This window comes from Thunnus albacares, chromosome 24, assembly GCF_914725855.1.
Source record: "Thunnus albacares chromosome 24, fThuAlb1.1, whole genome shotgun sequence".
NCBI lineage: Eukaryota > Metazoa > Chordata > Actinopteri > Scombriformes > Scombridae > Thunnus > Thunnus albacares.
Genome location: NC_058129.1, coordinates 1,418,749 through 1,435,040, shown reverse-complemented (window position 1 = coordinate 1,435,040; position 16,292 = coordinate 1,418,749). Strand labels below are relative to the sequence as shown.

Genomic DNA, 16,292 nt, shown 5'->3' with positions numbered 1-16,292 from the left:
GAAGTGGGGGTGTTTGATGAAAGTTCAAATTTATTGAACCTTGACCGAGCTGTGCTGACCTTTGTGGGTGCAGTTAATTGCTGTTGACCACTGCTTGAACTGGGAGATGAATGAAAATCAAATGACTTGTGTTTCTGAATTTCCAGAACTGTACAATAAAAATAAGCCTCATATCGAGACCAGAGAGAAGTATTTGCTGGGCAAAACATCCTCATGCAGATGTAGCTACCAGGTTTGTTACAAAAACAGAGTGCCTGAAACATAGCCATCTACTGGTAGCAACATTAGCTTTGTAGCTTGTAGGTTTTCACAAGTCAAATCAGCTAATCAGAAGAGATATATAGGTGGTGTCTAGTGTTTAGTACCACACTGCCAGGAGTTCTGGAGCTGTAAATTACTGTGCTGATGCAAAACCCTTGTTTTTCAGCTGAAATGTGAATACACCTTTAGAGTTCTGTAATGGCCAATTCAGCCCGTATCCATGGCTTTAAGACTCGATACTACTAAAGACCTACTACTTAAAACATACAAGATAATTGGTGCAGCAGGCAAAGAAAGACAGAAATTTCTTAATTAACATTAAAATCAAGATCAAACCTTTAAAGAACAAAATGATTACATATATCCATTGTTTTAAAAGTGTTTACTTGACTTTATTTCAATGTGAAGCAGATCCTACATACACATAGAGTTGTTGAACAAATGCTTATTTAAAAAACCTTCATTTTTTTAATGAGGCTCAATTTGAACCTGGATGACTAACCCTGAGGCTTTCTGAGGCATGGAGCAGATACAGTACAGGACCATGTGTATGTGTCAGACTTGAGGTTTGACATTGTGGCACTTTGAAAGTGAATAATCTACATTAAATGGTCGGTTCACACAAATCACAAACATAGACATAGACATATTTTTCCACTTCCTCTAATGGTATGTAGTCGTGCAGATAAGTTTAGGTTTTATGCGCCCCATGAGATGTCTGCCTTCACCCCAACACAAGGGAGATGACTGCTTGGATTTTCTTTGTTTGTGGTGCTCACAGCATCAGCTGCATCTTATCTGTCCAGAAACAGTGTCCCCATTACTCTGGATAATCCTCAGACCTCACTGTCAACAGTTTTCAGCCAAACTACTTTCTGCTGAAAAATGAAGTGTCCACAGTGAGGTCTGTGTCAACACATTACTGCTGAGTTTATCGAATGCAAGTTTTTAATTCGGCATGAAAGTTCATTCTTTACCTCTGAAAAAGTAGTTTGACAAAAATATTTTAACTCAAGGTCCACTAGCTAGTTGTTTTGGGGCTGAAAAAAATTCTAACCTTGACATTGACCTCCAGTTCTAAGTGTTTATGTTCTGAGAAACAAATATTAATTCCTTTTGCCTCCATTGTAGGGGGGTGGAGGCTAATATCTAGTGATAAAATATGTGTGACACATTGAGAAAGCTTTCAAACAGGAGTGACGATATTGACTGTAATGCTAATAAACAGCTTTAAGGGTCTGACCAATATTGTGAAGTCTCATCCAAAAGAAAACTATCAAATGTCATTAACTGGAGCCAACAAAAGAACATCAATATTCATCCACAACATGATGAGGCATGCAGGAAAACAATCAGCTTCTCACTCATCATCATTTCCCCAAGAGACTGATTTACATGGTGTGGTTCCAGGTTTGGTTTCTGGGCTTAGTCGTACGCCGGCAGTCCGAAGAGCTGCGGCTCAAACTCCTCCATGCTCCTCAGCCGCAGAGTGGCCTCCTGGGTAAGGCTGGGGTCTAGGTTGTCATCAGGAATCATCACCACCTGCATCCCCGCAGCCAGCGCCGCCCTCACGCCGTTGGGAGCGTCTTCAAACACCAGGCACTGAGCAAGGACAGAAGCGAGGAAAACAAAGTGATATTATCCTATAAGCCTATTAGGTCTACAGGATTTCACCCCTCCAGACACCACAGAGCTCAGAGCAAAAACAAACACAGGAAAATGGGAAACAGAAGCACCATTTCCATTTTCAACGTGATGCACTTGACATTCCTCAGAGGAGTGCTGTTTACCTCTGGCAGGTGGACTATCCATTAAATCTGCAATTTGAAGAACGGTGCCCCCTGTAGCCTCACTTCATTGCCTTTGTCTATATTTTCATTCGCCGCATTGAAGACGTTTTTTCACTCTCAAACTGATCTGAGGCCTTGTCAGCAAAAGTCATGCCTTTTGTATCTGAGAGAGTACATCATATCTGAGAGAAGATGACTCAAATAAGAGGCCATGGACATAGGGATGGGGGGTGCAATCCCAATGAGTTTTCTGTGTGTAGTATATGCCTACTGACGTTTATGTCAGGGTAGGGCTCATGTATTGGTTTTATCTATTTATTATTGAAATGTGTATCAGTCCTTTATTACCAGTCTTTTGGTTGTTGTTGCACTCATGCAAGGTCTGTTTTTCTACTGCCTGCATAAAACTTCAGGAATTTTAAGTGTCCCAGAATTAGAATAACCAAAGAGGATACAAACGACTTTGCACCATTTATGTTACATCTAGAGGCTGGGTCAATATATTGGCAATACTAACTTATAACAGATATATCAGTTGTTTTACACTGTAAAATGTCCCTTACAGAACATATGTGGGTCAAAATTCTTTAATGGACTAGTTCACAATTTTTCAAGTGTGTCTTAAAAAAACAGTCCCATATGAACAGTGAAAGAGGTTTTCCTCGCTCTAATCATCCCTCCTGTTCATACTGACTATTAAAAGATACCCTTAAAATGTGCTTTCAATGTAAGTTATAGAGGCCAAAATCCAGTGTGTCCACACAGTCATTCTATGTAAAAATGCATTGAAAAGTTGATGTGAAGCTTATATGAGGCTTCAGCAGTCTGAGTTAGTCATATCAAGTGGATATCTGACACATTTACAGTCTTTTTAGCATCAAATTCCCTCTTTGTGTTTCCTTGGACAGTGTTTCCCTGTTGAGTTGTGGAAGTATAGTAACAAAAAGAGGAACTGTGGCACTAAAAAGACTGTAACGTTGAAAAATATCTACTTGATTTGACTCATTTGGACGCTGAAGCTTCATATTAGCTTCAGATAAACTTTAACATACATTTTTCCACAGAAAGAGGACTGTGGATTTTGTCCCCCATTACTTCCATTGTAAATGCATTATGAAGGGATCTTCTAATGGTCAGTATGAACAGGAGGAATGATCACAGCAAGAAAAACGTATTTCAGTGTTCATTTAGGCACCATATAATAACATAATCATCAGAATATAGTGTCGGTTATCAGAAACTCAAAAAATGATACTGTGTTCCTAATATTTTGTCCACCTCATTAACATACATAACGGTGGCAAACTCAAGTAGGATATATTTAGCTAGATAGAAAAACTGGCTATTTTCTTTATTCTGGTGCAGTGATCTTCCTCCATTTAGTTTTGTTACATTCTCATTCAATTCCTGAAACAGGGAACACTGATGTGCAACATGTGGATTCATCTGACCACAGTAAAGAATTTGTTTTTTGTTAGAAGAAAAAGTGAATCTTGAAGGCTGTGATTTATAGATGTAAAAAAAATTGTTAATCATCATTAAGTTGTAACTAAATACTGACTGTGTATGTTTTTTGTTTCCACCCAGAGGCAATTACATCTGAGGTAAAATGTCAATTAGGTACATTTTCATTAGCAATGTTGATTCAGGGAAATTGCAGTCTGCAGTGAGTTCCTACAGATTTTAATCTGAAAATAAACACACCTGAAAATGTTCAGCCACACAATATAACAGCCACAGCACCATGACAGGAAGTTCCACATGTGGACTCTGATAGCCAGTCCATCTCTGCAAGGTTGTGCTTTACACACAGTATTTTAGAATTGTCTGTCAGAAGGTCAAATCCACTTCTCAACTTTTTTTGTCAAACTGGGCCTTCATGCAAGCTCACATCAAAATGTATTTGAGTATGTCTCTATATTAAGGACCACAATAGAAATAAACATAATATTGCATCATCTTTGACATTTAGTTGTGCATGATTAAATATCTTAGCGGCATAATGTCAAATAAACTAAACAGCAGACAGATTGTTCCACCACTTAAAGACATGTTTACTGAAGCTGAACACTTGGATGATTTTTGAGTTTAAGTTAAGGCAAGAAAATTTTACTTTCCTGGGTAGAAATGTATTCTTCTAAATTTAACAAAATAATCCAGATTTTCTAGTGTTTCATGTTTCCATACATACATTTTGAATAAAATACAAACATATTATTTCAAACAGCTAATATCTGATTACAGATGAGTGGAAAACAGTAAAAATAATCAGACAACAGACAGAAGTCTTTGCAGTTCAGCCCAGTGGTAGATAGTCACAACTGTTCATTACTTCACATTTTCAAGAGTGTTAGAGGAGAAAATATAGCCTATGTCCTAACCCTATTCAGACAGACACTTTACAAGATGCTTTTACCCACGAATAAGAATGTTTATCCAACTATGATACACTGCTGAAAGAGAGGAAGAAGAAGGTGCAGAGGGGAGATTATTCCACAGACTCTGGTTGAGTAAAATGGACACTTGAGGGATCATCAAGTCTGATGTATATCTGGGTTGTTAGCATGTAACCGCTTGCAGCGTATACAGTATGAGTTCTAGCAATAGCATGACTCTTTTAATCAACAAGGGAATACCAAAAAAAAAAAAAACCCAGAAAAAAAACAAAACTGGAGATTATGACCAGAAGTTGGGAATTTCACCACAGGGAAGTAACATGCATCTTCTTAGAAGTCAAATTATAAAATATCTTTCTGTGTGAAGTTTCTTTTTAAACAAGCTGCTGCTGCCGTGCTTTCCGTCTTTGGAAATAAATGTCTTTTGTGAGGCAAAACTCTCACTGCGACATACCCGAGCCAAATGAAAATATGAAAAACATGGGGGCTAATTGGCATTTGAAATCCTGATCTGTGCACATGTTCGACGAGGACATTCCAACAGTTGCAGTAAATTAATACGACTGAACCTTCACCAGGAGGTTAATCATTTTTCAGTATCCAATAATCACATTCAGGAGTGTGCAGACAGGGAGAGGGAGAGAGTGGAGGCTCAGCAGTCTGAGGGTTAAGAGGAACAGTTACCAACTATTCAACGAGCTGCATATTTTGATATTTACTCATGCAGCTACTAAGGTAACTGCACGTATAATAATCTATCTCATATAACCTGAATCCACGTGAAGATTTGCTGCAGTAACATTATTGAGCTCCATATTGTACTTCCACTTATCTCTTATCTCCATATTGTGCTGTATGTATGTATGTATGTAGGCATATGTATGTTTTCCCTTCACATATCTTGAGAAGTGTTCATTCAATCTTCTTCATACCTTGCAGATGTATTGCTGGGGACTCAAGGAAGTGCAGTCTTGAGTGTGAAGTTGTTTGGATGAGCGGTTCTCGAGATACATATAAAAAAACCTCATAAGCAACGTTGATGTGCTTCTTCTTCAGCCTGTGGCGTCAATGAGCGTAAATATAGACAGCGCCACTCTGCCATTGCAAACCACATTGTGGTTGGAGGTGGGGTTAGATCTGTAATATTAATCACTTTAAAAAGTTTAAGAGACTTAAGTTCTACTATTGAACTGTGTACTGTTAACGAAACTTGGCATGTATGTTCAAGACTTACTGCAGGATGTCTCAGACATGTTTTGAATGCGCACTGCAGCATCTAACTACAAAGCAGGGAATCTCTGTCTGTCTGTCTGAATGTATGTATGTATGTGTGTCCTTCGAATATCTCGAGGACTGTTCATCCAATCAACTTCACACTTGGCGGGTGTACTACTGAGGACCCAAGGAAGTGCAGTGTCAAGTGTGAAGTTCTTTGGACATGCGACACGTTTAATTAATTTTGAATAAACAAGTGAACAGTGAGCCATTTAGCTCCATGTCTAAGTGCAGCATTAGACTGTTTGATATAAACACTGACAAATCACAGCAGGGTGGGGCTTCTGGGCTCTGACTGGCTGAGTGGGACAAAGGCACATGGCCAGCTCAGTTAAACTGTCGGAGAGAAAAGAACGAGCGTACACAGGAGAAAAAAAAGAGACGGTGGCAGTAAAAGTAGCCAATAAGAGTGCAGACATGTTTCACTGGCAGCAGAATCAACCAATGGAAGGCCGTAAACTGCTTCTGCGGTTCAACTTCAGTTTAGTCTCACTGGTGCAGTTTCTGTCTGGATTTAAACCATTTGATTTATTAAATCCTTATCATTTTAATTGAAACGTTTGGCAATTGATACATATAAACTTAGCACAAAAAGTAAGGAAATTTGTGTTTGGTAGATTATTTCTTTGTAGAAACAATGCTTCTTGGCAATAAATCAGCTTGGGAGGGCTGTTCGTGCCAGAGTGACCAACACAACCACGTTGGCTGACTTGTGACAAATGCTGGTTGAAGAATGGGATGCCATCCCACAGCAGTGTGTGACCAGGCTGGTGACCAGCATGAGGAGGATGTGCCAGGCTGTTGTGGCTGTGTATGGTTCTTCCACACACTACTGAGGCTCCTGTTTATTAAATGAATAAATTGTTAAATTGCTAATATGTCTTGTTTCTTCAAACTTCAATAATCCAATCCACCAAACACCAAACAAGAGTAAATGGCAGAATAAGCTGTTTGGCATTGGCAGAGAAGATTTGGCATATTTTTCATGGGCGCAACCCAAATACTCAGCTCTGCTTCTCATTCTACAAATGCATGTTCCTTACAAATGTGGCACCACCACCAGGCTTTCCAACGGTATAAGATTTATTGCCAAGAAGCACTGTTAGAACAAAGAAATAATCTACCAAACACAAATTTCCTTACTTTTTGTGCTAAGTTTGTTAAGGTTCTCCAGAAATAATAAGCAATTGCCCCGTTCTGAACGGGCAAGTTTTGAACGGGCACTGCACTTGTGAAGTTGAAAGTGCAAAATCAATATATAAAACACAGAAGCATCCATTCCAGAATGTTACATGTTTAAAACATGGACATGGTAGGAGTTGCAAGTCAAAGGTCGACAGTACAACTTGCCAATCTACTATTTATGTAGAGTATGTGTGGAACTTTGACACTTTATCCGGTTTCTCACCATCAGTCAATGTTGTCAATATGAAAGATCAGAAAACACTTAAAGAAACTGTGTTTGAAGATAAATAAAAACTATTCATGGCATTGCTTTTGAAAGCATCCTCACTTTACTTTTAGTGACTAAAACATTTGCACAGTACTCACTCACACTCACATGCAGTAGAACTGATGCACCATAGGTTGTCATAAAGGACAGAAGCACTGTAACACTAGCAGGCTGAGCTGGATGAAACAATGAGAAACGATTGGGATTCCATTGGCTTTATTTTAGTCAATAACTATCTATTAAAATATGCCTGGATTGGCCTTTTTGGACAAATAAAGGTGCACTGTGTAAAGAATCTCTGATTCACAAGCAGAAAGATATGTGAAATAAAGGAGTCATACATATTTTCATTTGTATATAGCTGGTTCAGTAAGAGGCTCCATTCCATTAGTGCACAATGTGAGAGGACGTCACCAACAGACTGGGTAGTGGATGTGATACAAAGTGGCAAGGTACAAAGTGGCAGTAAATCACTGACAGTTAAACATACTAATGTGCCCCTGAAGAGTTGTGGGTTAAGAAAGACTCTCTGTTAGGAATACACTAAGTGTTCCTGTGAGCAGGTTTAGTTGGTTAGCTTGACATCACTGGCTGTTATACTTAACGGACAGGTTCAAGGACAGGTGCCCAAATGAATATTGAAACAGGTTTTGCTCGTTGTAATCATTCCTCCTGTTACTGACCATTAGAAGATGGTCAGAATGCGCTTTAGGGCTGCAACAAATATTTTCATATTGATTAATCTGTTGATTATTTTCTCAATTAATCTATTACTTGTTTGGTCCATAAATGTTGATCACTGTTTCCCACAGCCCAAGATGACATCATCGAATGTCTTGTTTTATCCCTACCAACAGTCCACAACCCAAAGATACTCAGTTAACTGTCATAGAAGACTAACGAAACCAGAAAATATTCACATTTGAGAAGTTGGAATCAGAGAATTTTGACTTTTTTTCTTAAAAAATAACTCAAAATGATTAATCAATTATCAAAATAGCTGGCAATTAATTTCATAGTTGGAAACTAATTAATTAATCAACTAATCGCTGCAGCTCTAATGCGTTTACAATGTAAGTGATGAGGAACAAAATCCACAGTCCTTGTTTTGTGCAAAAATGCGTTTAAAAGTTGATGTGGAGCTTATATGAGTCTTCAGCAGTCTGAGTTGGTCATATCAAGTGGATATCTGACACATTTACAGTCTTCTTAGCATCAAATTCCCTCTTTGTGTTTCCTCAGACAGTGTTTCCCTGTTGAGTTGTGGTGGAAGTAAAGTAACAATAAGAGGGACTTTGGCACTAAAAAGACTGTAACGTAGAAAGATATCTACTTGATTTGACTCTTGAAGCTTCATATTAGCTTCAGATAAACTTTTAAATACATTTTTCCACAGAAGGAGGACTGTACATTATGAAGGGATCTTCTAATTAGGGATGTGCAGAGAGCTCGGTATTTGTATTCATATATATATATATATATATATATATATATACATATATATATATTTGTTGAGGCAGCAAAATGATTTGTAGTTGAATAAAAGTGGAAAAAAGCGTAAAAATCCTGTTTTTGTTTTTATTACACTTCTAATTTTAGGATATTATGGTGTTAAAATAAGGGTTCTTAGATAAACTCTTTTGCAAAGTAGGGTTTGCACACCAGGTCTTGAACCCCGACTACAGACGACTCTGCTGACCACTGAGCCAAAGCTCAGCTCCGCCGGACACACAGATCTGCAGCTATTTATACATCATAACTCAGAGACAGACAGAGTGGAGCACAGCAGAGAGATGGAGACAGCAATGTAATCTCGCTTGGCTATGAATCCTGACCTGCGCGCTGTTATTTGACGTTTTATTTTCTTCCTGAAAACAAGTAATTTTTCAAAATATTTGTACAAAATAAATGTTTGTAAAAACCCGCTATTTGTGCTTTTCTGAATGCTGTATTCACCCCTACTTCTAATGGTCAGTATGAACAGGAGGAATGATTACAGCAAGAAAAACCTGTTTCAATGCTGATTATTGTTTTAGGGCAGACTTGAAAAAATTGTGAACCCGTCCTTTAACATGTGGTGATGGAATTAGTGCTGTGGAAATGTAGATTATCCTAAATTTACCATGTGAGCTTTTATAGTAGGCTGCAGGTTATTCCACCCTCCTCAATGTTTTTTTTTTTGTTTTTTTACCCTGGACTTTATTTGATTATGCTGGCCACGTCTCTGACTGTTATTGCAGACTCTGCCATCATTTGAATACTTCCTTTTATATGAGAATTTATGGTATTACACACATATGTGATTGATGTTGGGCGATAAAGTCTGACTCATAGTCTACGTCCAAGTCTGTTCAGACCTCTACACACTGTGCAGTAACGGTGATCTTACAAGTTCTTATCATGTCACACTGTGTGAGATGAGTCTAACAGAATCTTGGTCTCAGTCTGGAGCAGACTGTATGATGTCAGTTTTGAGGGATGTCAGATTGTCTGATGAATGTCTGGAATCATAGTATGACAATGTAAGTTGAAAAAAAAATGCAAGCAGAGACATGTCATCAACTCACATCATCCATCTGCACCTTGCATGTATTGAAAATGCAGCAAAAAACAAGCTTTGGTCATAGCAATGGCATTTCATGCTGCTGGTTGGTTTGTAGAGGCAGTCACATTGTAAGAATCTGGTCCTACATTTCTGACATTGGTCCACAACAATCAGTGGCCATGTCTCACAATGAAATCTAGGATCACCGTTTTGGATTTCATCACAAGATTTCATCACATTTTTATCACGACTGTCAACTTTTTTCTATCAGAGCCCAAAATTGTACAATCTGAATTTTTGTCTTTGTTCCTAAATCAGGGATGAAAATGTTTGTAATTTTCCAAGGTAAACAATCCCACAATCACGCCCCCTTCATGCAGTGATTGGCCGGGAGGTGTAAGGGTGGGAAAGAAGACAGGGTTGGAACTTCTCTCAAGCTCTTCTTCATGCAATTACTGTCACTTTTCATTTGCACAACTGAGTGCAACACCATGAATACCTTCAAAGGGAGACTGTCTGAAACTATGCACTTGTATGATTCATTGCATCAAACTACACTGTAATGCAAAAGACACACAGTTCTGTGAGAGAGATTGGAAAGGCAGAGTGATGCAGCCAGGAGGAGGCTATGACAGCCAGCTTTTCATTTCACCTTTGAACGTGGTCATTCAGAACAGGTACAAACAGTGTTGCCTTTAGAAGTGGTTGAACACCACATTATACAAAGAGGTTTGTTTGAAACATACTGACGCCTTAACTCTAGATTGTGAAAAGTTTGATTTGCATAAAACCTTTTTGAGAAAAACCCACCATGCTGATGAATAATACTAAGAGGCTAACAAAATCAGTAACAACAAAATCCAATGATAACAAATATCCACACACTTCCTGTAACTCCACAGCATAATGGCATGCAAAAGGAACAATAAATCAGAAAAAGGCTGTGGATAGAAGTACTTTTTATTCATCTTGAGATGCCAATACTAAATCTATGTAATTAAATATTCTGCCTTTAATTCTAATTAGCATTAATGTATGCCACACATCGCCCTTTAACCTGAATTTGAAATGCCTCATTTCTTCAATTTTTTATACACAGTGGTGGATGGTGAATTAATTATTGGGGTAAAATACAGCTTTAAGTTTGTCTTGGAAACAACACTTCAGTGTGAATACAGGAAATAGCACTACAATGAGTCTAAAACTCTACACAAGCCACCAGAAGCAAGTCTCAGAGAAAGCCTCAAGGACCTTTGTTCATCTCAACTCTAATACTCAGGTAGAACAAAGAGGTCTCCTCAAGTCTCGTTAAAGCCTAATTGACGTCTGTGATGTCACTAAGCCTGAAACTGGAGGAAGTGGAACAATGGCGTCGGAAACACTGAGAGCACACAACGGAGGGCCGCACATTAATTCCCTTGATTGGGAGCAATTAAAACTGGTAATTACCAATGAGCTAGCAAAATGACCCTTTAATCTGCTTCCAATGCGCTGTAATGAAATGGATGAAAATAGACACAGATGCATTGCAGCTCACAGTGGATTGATAGCATGGGTGGATTACAGATGGAAGTTACAGCAATGAGAAAAAATATCTGTGGCTGAATGGACACCACGTAGTGTATGAGCTCATATGTGCATAAACTGAGGTAAGTCATGGACACTATGTATATAAACTACAAAACCACATGCACACTTGAGCGGATCTTTAAAGCAATGTATAAATGCATCCGAGAAGAATTCATGAGTCACTGTAATCCATTGGATGAGACACATTCTAGCCAGATGTTGAAAATGTGTAATTTGCATTAGTTCTACAAGGACTTCACAACCGTTACCCTCGAGCTTCACACAACCTCAACTCCTAAGAATCTTGTGAAGCTTTGGTACAGTGTTCTTGTTTCACATACTAGGCTACAGCAGGGCCGAGCTCATAATTTTTATATGCTGGTAGGTGAACAGTTAAGTGGTTAAGAACATGAGAATAGAGAATCCAGGGCACTGCAGGGGCCAGCACAAGCTGTTCGGTAGCCCAAAACAACATCCAGCATTACAAAATGCCCTCAATTCAAGTTCCTGCACTGGAAAAGTGCTATTAATGGGTCCCCGATGATCGTGGCATCTGAAGTGACACTGACTGCAAAAGTCTATGATACAGGCTGCTGTTAAAGCAGTTCACTTTTTCTTGTTTCTTTCTTCAAGACCAGTTAGCTTAACTGTCAGTTATGTTTCATGTTTCAGTTCAGTGGACCAAGAACATGAGTGAATGGTTTGACACAACGGTTCTGATTTGCAAAAACAAATCGCAACACCAAGAATTGGAATGGAATCTAATCAAACGAATCGTGAGATTCCCACCCCCGAGTGTTCTTATGGCCGGCAAAACATTGGTCTCACTATGCTTCAAACAAACTAGTTCGTAAAACATGTCATCCAACCAAGCCGGGAGGAAAAGAGTTTCTAATTGTTCTGAATGGCCACAATGGACAGCTAGGTGTAAAGCAACCTCCTCCAGGATGCTTCTCCAACCTCTCTCCAAGACCTTCTGCATGTCTATAAAATCCTTACAGGCTGAGGTGCACAAATGGGGACAATGTATGTATATGTTCAGACAGTCTCTTCTTGAAAGTATTCATGGCGTTGCACAAAAAGTGATGGAAGTAGTTGTGAGGACTGAAAACTGATGTTAGACTATCTGACAAGCACTTAGTTTGATGCACACTGGGCCTTATGTCTTGCTCCTAGTCCATCCATGCAAGTAATCCATGGCTAAAGTGTTTTGGCATAAGTAATTGTCCTTTTGGCAACAGCTTGAGGTGGATTACCACCACTAGAATGGAATGGTGTAAAGTCTACACTGAATACTAAGTGTAATGATTTGTTTACACGGATTCATTCAGACGGCAGGTGGCAAACTGGATGTCATTTTAGTGGAGCAGGACGGTAAAATTAGTTGAAGACATCAGAGAATACCGGCAATGGTGACAGTAGATGACATTGCCGTCAAAAATATTAAGATATTGTCCTCTGCGACAGAATTTACAGTCCTATGTTATGTAGTTCCCTCATACAAGAAAAAAACATGGACAATCTGGACAACAAGAAGCTAATAATTTTGGAATCAGAATTATACCACTTTGAAATCCCCTGTGGAAGATGTGACAATGGATGAAGACCAGGAACCAGGAACATCCTCTCAACCTCTCAAACATCAAGGGCCTTTTTTAGATTTGTGTAGCTCAGTTACTTCATTGGATTTGTTTTTCATAATTTCATTACAGTTCATACATTTGGCAGTTATTGTTGTTTTCCAGTTCCCGGTTGTGACAAGGAATATTTTTATGCTCTTACTTGTGTGTGTGTATGTGTGCGTGCGCATATGAGTGAGGGGGTAGATCATCTCTCACTCCACCCACATGAGGTATTGTTACCAAAGCAAGCAATGCTCCCAATAAAGGCCTTGGGAGCACGGAATGTTTGTATGGCTGCCTGTAACTGTTGGTAACCACTTTCAAAAGAAAATGCCTACTTTCTGTGCAGTGATAGAGTAGGTAAAACACTGGCAAAGTACATTACTGTTCCACTGTGGCTTGTTTCGAAATTCCATGCAAGGTCTCTATTGTGTGAGGCATTTTTGCCAGTTGTTCAGCGTAATGCACTTTTATAGATATTAGATATTAATTACAGTTACTTCTTAAGACTGTGAGCTGAGTTAAAAAATGTACGCATTTATGCACTTAAAAAAATAAATAAATATGCACATACTGTGTGCTTTCTTAAGTGGTGACCTATTTAAAGTATTAAGAACCATTGCATGAAGTTCATAAATATACTAAATGACAAGGCATTGACAAAAATTTAGTGTTTTAAAATTGGTTTTAATAATCATAGAATGTAGTAGATTTTTTAATAACAGATGAAATTTACTTCTGAAGTCCTCCAAAGGGTGATTACAGGGCAGCATCTTGGAATGATACTTCTCCAGCAGTGAGTGAGGGTCTCCCTGGTCTTCATTGCCTCCCTCATTCTATTATTGCTGTCCACTCTGCCCATGTTGTCTGAAGCTGTGCTGTGTGAGTTGTCAATCCGGGGAGGTGAAAATGGTGCAGTGTCCCAGTGCATGTAGCTGTGTAGCATGCATGTTGTTTGTACCAGTGCTTCCACAATTACAGGCTGCTGTCTCATGACATGTCTGTACATTCTTTATTGACGTGACAAGTGGCGGAATGCATTCTCAACTACCCTGCTTGCACGGAACAGCCTGTAGTTGAAGATCCTCCTTTCTCTTGGGAGTACTTTGCCTAGGTAAGGATGCATCATGTAGGCTACCTCCTGAGAGGAAACACTGCATCTCCTACAAAGGTGTTTGGCACCACACCACTGTCTTCTGCCCTTGGGAAAGTGGCATTTTCAGGCAGGTCAGCTATGCTCCTGTGCAGAGTCTTTCCAAATGTTGAATTGGCCAGGACTCCACGGTCACATGTCCTGCCAAATGCACCTACATCCACAATCCGAAAAAGGTATCTGGCATTAACTACAGCCAAAAAGGCAATGGAGTGGAAGCCCTTATAATTGTAGTAGGCCGATCAGGAGGACTTGGCGGCTTGGCTCATCATGTCCTTGCCATCCATTGCTCCCAAGCAATTGGGGAAGTTACATTTCTGCCAGAATTCCACAGCAATCTTCTCCCAGGCTTGCTTAGGTGGGCAAAAAAACATCGCAAATGACCTTGGCCACTTCTGGGACAAGCTCACACACTGTGTAGACTCCAACTCGAAAACTGTTGGCTACGGATCTGTTGCTAGATGTCTGTAGCAAAAAAACAAACAACTAAATGTAAATTACATTCATTGTTATATCAGTTCTATTTCCCACAATGGATCACCTATAACCTCCATAAAACAATGCTGAACTATATAATCACTACAGATAAGTAGACCTATCTAAATAAGTATGACATCTATATAAACATGTCCGGTAAGTTTGTAGGTAATAGATGTTTTGCACCCCTGGTAGGGGTTTAGCCTTCATAATACCAGTCAGAGGCAAGATTATTTTATTACATGAATAGGTTACCTCTCTTCTGGACTGATGGGTGTCCTGAAATTGATGTCCATCTTTTGGAGATAGGGAGCTATCAGATGGAGCAAGTGGCTAAACTGAGCATGGTTCAGCCGAAAGTATGCCCGAAACCTGTCTTCATCCATCTTCAGCTCCTGGATGAAATTCCCCATGTATTCTACACTCTAGCAGAATAGGATGCACCCATATGCTCTTTTGTTTTTTGTTGTCGTGGTCTCTTTTTCAAACTAACATAAAAAAGGGATAGACCAAGTGCAGTTCTCCTTTCACTATCCATGTTGGAAATGAATGATTGACCCCTGAATTTAACATTCATTTTAAGTTTTAATATAATATTAAAAGAAAGCTGTATTTTATTGCTACATTCATTACTGGAATAATTACATAAAATAATAGACACAAAATAATTTTAATTAATATATTTTATTCCATTCTTTGTAACGAATACGACATCACCATAGCAACATATCACCATGCGTGTTTCGTTTTGCTGTCCTGCCATTCCTGTCATTTGTTTGTTTGTTTTTCCTGTGCCGTCCAGGAGGTTTGTCCATCTGCCGTCTACCGTCTGCCTGAATACTTCTGAACACAGCATAAACCAAAATGTATTTCATCACATATAGTTTTTATCTGGATATGAGACATGACAAGCATCAATTAGGCTAGCATGTATAGAGCATACTGGACTATTAGGTAGATAAATGTGCAACTGTTAGTGTCACAATGTACTGTAATGTGTACACACTTCATTTTGAATGGCCACAGTAGGAAACCACAACAGTATCAGTAACTGTGTACTGCTGACTATAGCCCAAAAGCATTTCCCAACCAAAGCTGTCACACAAAGAGAAGGTGTTCTGCTTGTTAAACACAGCCACAGAGCAACAAAGCCTCATAAAAATATAACAAGATAAATCCACTGAAATTCACTTCTCCCAACATTTTAGAGGGAGAAAAGAGTTTAACAACCCTTTCAAGCCAACATAAATCCTCAGAAACCCAGTTCAGAGCATGTACACTAACTGATGTAAAGGGGAAAAAAGAGGGAAAAATTACTGACTGACGGTCGAACATTAGCAGTACTGAGAGCTTAGAATTTTTACTATTTATTACACCCTTATATCGCCCACTATTGCCTTTCCTCCATCTAACACTGCACATTTCTTACTTTTTCCTTGACAATGATAAAACAAAATGTTCACAAGGAAACATTTCCAAGAACAACTAGATTTGGACACAAACAGGACACTTGAAGATGTAAACTGGGAAACTAATATGGGTATTTTTTTATATTTTATGGAGGAATCAATTATATATAAATATATTAATGGAAAAACAGTTGGCAGATTAATGGATACTGACAAAAACTGCCCAACCAAGTTAGGTTGAAAATGAGTTGAAGAGCCATTTAAATGAAACCCAAACTTAATCTAATGTTGAACCAGTCAACATTTCAAGATTCCAGACTACTGAAAAAAATATGGTAACTT

At 38.8% G+C, this 16,292-nt stretch overlaps 1 protein-coding gene across 1 annotated transcript in view; it reads right to left on the bottom strand.

Moving 5' to 3' along the window:
• Positions 1-742: 742 nt before the first annotated feature.
• The window catches only part of LOC122976469 (pseudouridine 5'-phosphatase), a 41,152-nt gene continuing 25,602 nt past the window's right edge, over positions 743-16,292 (bottom strand). The window contains exon 4 of the mRNA XM_044344972.1: positions 743-1,863. Coding sequence (XP_044200907.1) covers positions 1,687-1,863 — 177 coding nt within the window. The 3' untranslated portion in view covers positions 743-1,686. The remainder of the gene's footprint in view (positions 1,864-16,292) is intronic.